Source organism: Microtus pennsylvanicus, chromosome 3 (genome assembly GCF_037038515.1).
Source record: "Microtus pennsylvanicus isolate mMicPen1 chromosome 3, mMicPen1.hap1, whole genome shotgun sequence".
NCBI lineage: Eukaryota > Metazoa > Chordata > Mammalia > Rodentia > Cricetidae > Microtus > Microtus pennsylvanicus.
The window spans coordinates 61,235,703-61,243,879 of record NC_134581.1 but is presented as its reverse complement, the minus strand read 5'-3'; the positions used below and the strand labels follow the sequence as shown (position 1 = coordinate 61,243,879).

The following is an 8,177-nucleotide window of genomic DNA, read 5'->3' as shown; positions in this document are numbered from 1 at the left end:
AGTCTCTCCTGACTGGAAAAGTGAGTATCCGGACCCTAAGAGCACTGATAAAAACCTAGGTTTAACCAACAGAGGAATTAAGAATGGGGATTTGGCTCAGATGATGTGCTTGCCTCATAAGCATGAGGCCCGACCAAGTTCAATCCCCAGAACCTATGAAAAGAAAAAAAAGGAAAGGTGGTACAGGCTTGTTATCCCAGAGGTGCGAGGCAGACAGGTAGATCCTGGGACACACTGACAGACTAACCTGGCCTAACCATGGAGCCCCAGGCCAGTGAAAAATCCGGTCTCAAAAAAACAAGGTAGATTGCCTGGTGGTGGTGGTACAAGTCTTTAATCCCAGCACTCAGGAAGCAGAGGCAGAAGGATCTCTGTGAGTTCAAGGCCAGTCTGGTCTACAGAGTGAGTTCTAGGACTAGCTCCAAAACGACAGAGAAATCCTGTCTTGAAAAACCAAAAGAAAAACCAAAAGCACAAAACAAGGAGGACAGAGGTTACCTAAGGAATGGCATCCAGCGTTGTCAGCTGGTCCACGCACACAAGCGACACACGCACACATGCACCCCACACACGGGAGGAAAGGCTTAGGATGTGGTTCAGTCAGTAGAGCGTTTACCTTCGCAGCGTGCACGAAGCCCATTCACACCCACCGCTCTGTACGACAGGTGTGGTGGGCACAGCCTCTAACCCTAGCACTCAGGAGAGGAAGGAAGGAGACTCTGAAGTTCAAGGTCATCCTCAGGAGCGCAGCAACCAGTTTTGTGCAGTCTGAGATTCTTGCAGAATTTAGGACCTGAACTATGACTGTAGAAATTATCGCTCTCTGGATACTAGGTCTAGCCCTATTAACCACCTAGCAGAAATGTTTCTGCTTTTCGTCCACTGTTCCTCCCACTCCCCTCAGGGCTGAGGGCTGAACCCATGTTCTCATGCATGTTAGGAAAGTTACCACCGAGCTACACTCCCAGTCAAGGGAAACTGCATTTTTCTTTTCTTTTCTTCCTTCTCTCTCTCTTTCTTTCCTTCTTTCCTTCTTTCTTTCTTTCTTTCTTTCTTTCTTTCTTTCTTTCTTTCTTTCTTTCTTTCTCTCTTTCCCTTTGTTTTTTCAAGACAGGGTTTCTCTGTGTTACAGCTCTGTCTGTCCTATTCTGGGACTCACTTTATAGACCAGGCTGGCCAGACTTAGAGACTTAGAGGGAAAGACTTCCTGCCTTTCCCTCACAAATTCTGGTATCACAACCAGAAACCACTACATACGATTTCTAAAGCACACAACTTTGGGTGTTTTGCAGTTGCCCCCAGAACAAAGTCCTGATTTTTAGACTCAATATGTAGTTCCCTGCAGGCCCAGCCCCCAGGTTATTACTTGGGGGGCATCTTCCATCCTGCAGCCCAAGTCCCAGCTTGCATTGCTGTCTGCACTAAACACACACCAAGGGGTGTGGAGTTGTGTGTGAAAGGAGGGGGCAGTTTCAGGTAGGTAATAAAAGAGGGTATTTGTAAGTGGTCCCCTCTGGAGGCAGGCAACGGGGTGTCTCCAAACATTTTTTTTCCTATCCAAGATCATACTGTTGTTGAGTCCTCTGGAATTGGCCCTTTGTGCCACGTGACTTAGACTCTAGTTTTTCTTTTGTTTTTTCCTAGGCCGGGTTGGTTCTCCAACCGCAGGGGCGGCGCCTGTCCCTCCCGGCCCAGCCCCTAGGCTTGCATTACTGAGGCCGGGCCCGGGCGGGGACCGCTCCTAAACAGCCTAGCGTGCCGGAAGCTGCGGTAAACGGGGCCTAACGATCGCGGAGGTCGAGCTCAGCTTTCCGCGCGCTCACGTGACCCTTCGATTGTCACGCGGGCGCCGCTCACCTGACCGGGGTCTCACGTGGGCTCAGCCTGCATTGAGAGCGCTTGCCGGTGGGCCATGGCAGGCTGCAGGCTCTGGGTTTCGCTGCTGCTGGCAGCGGCGTTGGCTTGCTTGGCCACGGCGGTGTGGCCCTGGCCCCAGTACATCCAAACCTACCACCGGCGCTACCCCCTGTACCCCAGCAACTTCCAGTTCCGGTACCATGCCGGTTCGGCCGCGCAGGCGGGCTGCGTCGTCCTCGACGAGGCCTTTCGACGCTACCGTAACCTGCTCTTCGGTTCCGGCTCTTGGCCCCGACCCATGTTCTCAAGTGAGTCACAGCCTCTTCTTCCCTCCGAAGGAGCCGCCTTCTGTGGAACAACCCCGGCCCGGCTTCCTCCTCATGGCTTCTGCCCTGCCCAGCCAGTCACCTCCCAGGTCCCCTTTTCCCCTTGCTTTTTCTCTAGCCGGCTATTCAGCCTCCCAGGCTTAGCCGCTTCTCCATTCGCCCCTTCATTAATCAGACTTCTGGGGTCTCCATTTGCCCTGAATCTTTTCTCTTGGACTATAGGTTTTCATTTTTTAAAATGCCTGCTGTAGGGAGGACCACAGTTCAATCAGGCTGTTAAAACATTGAAAGTATGATGCCAATAGACATTTAAGATGATTCTTTAGGTCATGCTCCAGGGGTAACCGGTCCTTGTGAGGCAGTGACCAGGGCTGCACAGTGGAGCTCAGCATATGTCTGGCACATAAGTTGCTTAGTAAATGTTTAAATTGTGAAAGAAATCATAGAACACAAGACCCCGACAGAGGCAGCTTGACTCTTGACAGGCTTGGGCCTGACACGGATGAGACGGTGGGTGTGGGGGAGTGGCAAGGGATGGAAGAGAAACAGTGTTGGGTGCCTGTCGTGGGCCCTGGTACTGTAGATGCTAAACAGATGCTAAGTGTGTCCCTTCCCAACCCATTTATTCTAGAATGAAGGTAAGAGAATTGGTTCTTGGGCAACCACTGTCGGTATTTGATTTGTTCATCTCGGGTAGTAAACAAGTGACCTAGTAAGTCGCGCGTGCCATTATGGTCTGAATCCTCTAAAGTGTCTCCTTGGGCCCTTTCTTCCCTAACTGTCTCTGTAAATATAGTGGGTTTAGCGCGTTTGTTGGTTCTGTTGTGTTAAAGGACTGTTTGGTGTAAGGTGTGTTCTTTACTTTCCTCATTGCTGTGACCAAGAACAGTATTGTGGCTCACCGGCAGAGGAAGTAGTCCACCACGAGAGCGTGGGAGCCTGAGCTTCAGGTAGCTTGTCACAGTGCACAACAGCCAAGAGGCAAAGAGAAGAATTCGTCCCCCGTTTTCCCTCTTCTGCATCGAAGACCATGCCATCCACAACTGGGGTGGTTCTTTCCTTCTGAGTTAAAATTATCTCTGAAGGCACACTCCCAGACACAGCCTTGCAGGACTTAGCATCCTGCAAGGCCTCCTCGTTTTTGTGTCTTTCTAAGATCATCAATAGGAAGATGGTCGTCAAGTTTCAGACTTGGAGTGGAGTCTGATTGCGAGAAAGCTGGAGGAGCACGGGATGCCAACTTGTAGTCTCTGCTCTTGTCACAGAATTGGAAATGCAAAATGTGTCATGGAGCCGGGTTGGGCAGGAGTAATGATTAGAGCTCTCCACTCTAGGGGCTGGGACTTGCGCACAGTTGGGAGGTTAGGTAAGCCCTGGGTTCAGAAACCCTCCTTAGGAGGTAGAGCCAGGAGGATCAAGAGTTCAAAGTCATCTTTGGCTCCCTAATGAATTTTAGGTCATCATGGGCGGACAGAGACCCTTTCTCAAAACAAGCAAACAAAGAAACTCTCCACTCTTTTTTTTTTTTTTTTTTTTTTGGTTTTTCGAGACAGGGTTTCTCTGTGGTTTTGGAGCCTGTCCTGGAACTAGCCCTTGTAGACCAGGCTGGTCTCGAACTCACAGAGATCCGCCTGCCTCTGCCTCCCGAGTGCTGGGAGAAACTCTCCACTCTTAAGTGGCCTGATGGTTTGTTCTTGTAGAAGCCTGGGCTGCCTTTCAGTGTACTGTTTTCAAAAAGGAAGACGTTTTACGATGCCGTTTATAATGGAGTATGTGGAGAATGGAGTGGTACCTAATGAAAAATAATGATGAAGCTATCTTTGGAGAGGAGGTAGGTACTAGGATCAACCGTATTTGGATGAGGTTCAGAAGTATGCATTGATCTGTTTATATTAAACTCTCGGACTTTGAGTTAGTTATGCCCATAGTCTTCCACAGGCTGGGTGACTTTCCCTTCTACCTAAATCATAGTGCTTTCACAGTAATCTGCCTAATTCTGAGCCTGAGAAGCTCACCTTCCTAGGGTGTGTATGACTAGTTTGGGTCTGGCATATGAAATCTGAGATGCCTTCCTCTACTTCCTTACCGCATACTTCATTCCAGACAAAAGTAAAATAGGGAGGGCATTGGTGAGCTGACCAGCCGACCTGTTCATTGTCTTGGGTGCTTGGTCTCGCACTTGGGCATGTTGTAGGTTTTTTTGATTGTTAAAAGTCAGAGGTTTTGATTCCCTCACCCTTAAGAAAATGTTTAAACTAAAAACCAGGCCTTGTAGCCTCTGTCTCCTGAGTGCTGGTTCGTATAGTAGTGTGGTCCAAGTCAGCCTGTATACTTAGGGAGATCTGTCTCTAAGTGAATGGATAAATATAAACAAACAAGGGCTGGAGAGATGGCTCAGAGGTTAAGAGCACTGCCTGCTCTTCCAAAGGTCCCGAGTTCAATTCCCAGCAACCACATGGTGGCTGACAACCATCTGTAATGAGGTCTGGTGCCCTCTTCTGACCTACAGTCATACACACAGACAGAATATTGTATACATAATAAATAAATATTTAAAAAAAATATAAACAAACAAGTGTTTAGCCAGTCTGGTTAGGAGCTTTCTCCCACCACTGTTGGAGCTATTGACAACTGGAGCAGCTCAGGAGAATCAGTTGGGTATATAGACCTGAAAAGTGTTTGCGTGTGTAAAAAAATTTTTGTGACTTGCTCCAAGGTAACAAAAATCCACTCTCCTAGAAACATTGAATTTTCTTCTCTGTTCCTAGCTGTAACAGATAGCACCCATGCTTAGGGAGGTGTTCTCTTTGGTTTTTGTTGTTGTTGTTAGGGTTTTTGTTTTGTTTTGACAGCTGTCTTAAGTTGTAAATAAGTTTCTTCAGCTAACTGTTGTATGCCCCTTGTTTGGGCTTGGGCATGGCTGAAGTTCATTTTTGGACGTGGGTTCAAGTGCAGGAGGTAGGGTTGCTCAGCAGCTCAGCAGTCAGAAGCAACCTGATGCTTCTATAAAACGTTAGGAGTGGAGATAGGGAGCCTGCTTACCAGACACAATGCTATCCTTCAAAACTCCCTACTGTCCAATCTTAACTTTACAGTAATGGTTCTAAGAGCACACATTTGTGGCTCTCTTCCTTATCTGAGACTGGAGGCCTAGATTGGGCAGTTTCAGAGTTCAAGTCCACGTCCCTTTATATGTTGAAGTTGCCAGACTGTTTGCAGTGTGTGCCATCACACAATAGTGGAAGAAACCCTTGAACTCGTCTGGCTAAGTGCTGCACAGTGGGGTTTGCTGTGGCAAATCTGACTTAGTGAAGGGCAGTGGAGAGCGGAAGGAAGTGAGCATGTATGAAGAGCTGGCACTAAAGATGCAGTGTGTCTTGTCAGCCAGCTCTGTGGGGTGGTCCTGTGTTCAGAACTGCCAGTGGTGTACAGCTCGTGACTGTGGTAGAGGGTTTCCTCTAGGTCTGTCTGTCCACCAAGATTTCCTCCCTGCAGGGCAGTCTTGCAGTGCTCATGAAGATCTTTGCCAGGGCGATTAGTCATTTGGAAAACTGTTAGCCCCTGGGAAAATTAAGCTCTGATCATAGCTTAGTGTTAGTGACTTCAAATAGTAACTTCTAACATCTAACTCCTTTTCATTATCATTCAGGTCATGAATGTTTTTCTCTGCTCCATTTATCATTTTCCAGAAGTATTTCTAGCCAACTTCCTTCCTTCCATCTTTAGCAATTAGTGCTTATTAATCAACCATAATTAGTTAATAGTGCTACGTCTATAGACTATGTTAATCAAATAGCTCTCATCCCTAGGTAATTTTCAGTTATGAACTGGGGATGTAGCTGAGGTGATAGAGCGCTTGCTAAGCGAGCACAAAGCCCTGGGTTTGATCCCTCCCACGGAAAGTGGGTGTGGTGTCACGCGGAATCTCGGTGCTCAGTAGTGGAGGAGGAGGAGCTCAAGTTCTGCTAGAGTAAATTTAAGGCCGACTATGGAAAGAAGAAATCACAGTCCCTTGAAAGTGGGACTATACACATACAAAAAAGTAATTTTTTTCTGCGATATTTGAAGCGCAAATGATTTTCAAATACAGAACATGTTACCCAAGTGTAAGAATGGTGGCAAATGTAGTTTGAAAGGCTTTTCTTCGGTGTTGTTTAATCAGATATGAAATTAGGTGTTGGTGTCGGGAGGTAGTCCACCTTGGAGAACAGCTTGTGGAAAAGGCCTCCAAGTAAGAAGCCAGCAAGCCTTATTGAAGAAACTCAAGGTCAGTGTGGTTGACTGATCAAATTTTAGGTAGGTCAACAAGTTCTGAAGCGTCACAAAGCTACCTAGTGAGCACTAAAAGCAGGAGCATTAGGGGAAGGCCAGCCAGGGTTGTTACACAGGTGGCACTGGCCAAGCTGGCTGCATGGGGGCATCGGTGGCAGTAAGACTTGGAGGCAAGGAAGGCAGTTGTTGTGGTTGTTAGTGACAACAGTCACTGGACTAGGTTGATGGCTGCAGGGACATGGCCTCTCCGGACTGCTCAGAGACTTGAGAGCTGTGCTTGGACATCTAGTGTTAGGATGGGTGCTGAAGATGACTGCCAGTTGTCATTTGGCGACGTGAGTATGCATTCTCACATGTTGCTGCATTTACCAGGCTAGAGGAAGATGAAGGAAGTACTGAAGCGTGCTGAGAAGTGAAAAGAGAAAGAGTGGGGCGGAGGGGGTGCATGGACAACCAAGCCTGATCGACTGTGAGTCTGATTTGGGATGTGTCCAATAAGAGGTATCTTAACAGACGGCCAGTTGTGTGGTAATAAAGCTTGGGAAATGAGTTTGGCTGTTTCCAGAGACAGGAAGGTTCAGCAGGTGACTGGAGGCTGGTTGAGGAGGAATGTGTTACTGATATTACTGGAAAACTACTGAGCTGGAGTGTGGGTTAGTTCCTCCTCCTGAGTGTCCAGATCATCTGACAGCCACGAGACTCCAGGGCAGGAGGTGTAAATACCAAAGTGACTAGGAAACTGCAGAGTGCAGTGAGAGACTCCAGATTCCACAGCCTGAAGGCCTGAACCACAGACCAGCAGGGAAGCCAGCTCTGGAAGTAGCACCGAGTCTCAACACCTCATACCAGAAGTAGTTGCAGGGGAATTGGCATTGTTCAGGGAAAACCAGGGCTACATTTAGGGTGGCAATGGAAAGAACTGATGGTATTGGGAGCTAAGTAGGGTATTTGAAGGTGGGTGATGCCCTGTGCCGGAGTTTTGTAGAGAAAAAGAAATAACCTTTATAGGATTGGGGGATGTAGGGTCAAATGAGCCAGAGGGGTTTATACATTTCTTTAATCATAAAATTTCCAGGATTATGACCATCAAGAAGAGTTCACCTGGAAAGCCAGGTGTGGTGGCTCAAGCTTTTAATCCCTGTAGTCTGGAAGAAGAGGCCTGTGAATCTCTGAGTTCAAGGACAGCCAGGGCTGCACAGGGAAACTGTTTGGAAAAACAAAACAACAACAACAAAAAGTTCACGTGGGGACTTAACACACACTAAAGACTGTGTTTCCAGTCAACAGTGAAGAGCTAATCCATCAGTAAATAAGGATGATTAGATATCCATTTGGAAAAGTAAAATCTTTATCTCTTGCCAAACAAAGTAAATTCCTGGTAGATTAAGTATCTAAAGATCAAAATCTCTAAAATAAAAACAGCAGAGGGGATTTGCAATTCTAGGACTTTCTAAACAATGGGGAAAAAACAAAGGAAAAACTACCATATTTGACTATATGAAAACTAAAAAAAAAGAAAAGAAAAAACCCTGTGAGATTAAAGAACAAGAGGGACTTGTGGCTTACATCTGTAGTCCCAGACTCAGGAGGTTGAGGCAAGAAGATTACCCAAGTCTGAAACCAGCCTGTTTCAAAACAGCAAAACCTAAAAACAGCATAGAAAGAAAAAGTGGACAAAATAGGCCCAATATTTACATCTTAAAAAGACAACATTAATTCCGT

The 8,177-nt window shown here is 47.0% G+C and overlaps 1 protein-coding gene across 1 annotated transcript in view; it reads left to right on the top strand.

Moving 5' to 3' along the window:
- The first annotated feature begins 1,711 nt into the window (after positions 1 to 1,711).
- Hexa (hexosaminidase subunit alpha) overlaps positions 1,712 to 8,177 on the top strand; it is a 32,391-nt gene continuing 25,925 nt past the window's right edge. Inside the window, exon 1 of the mRNA XM_075965676.1 lies at positions 1,712 to 2,165. Coding sequence (XP_075821791.1) covers positions 1,913 to 2,165 — 253 coding nt within the window. The 5' untranslated portion in view covers positions 1,712 to 1,912. The remainder of the gene's footprint in view (positions 2,166 to 8,177) is intronic.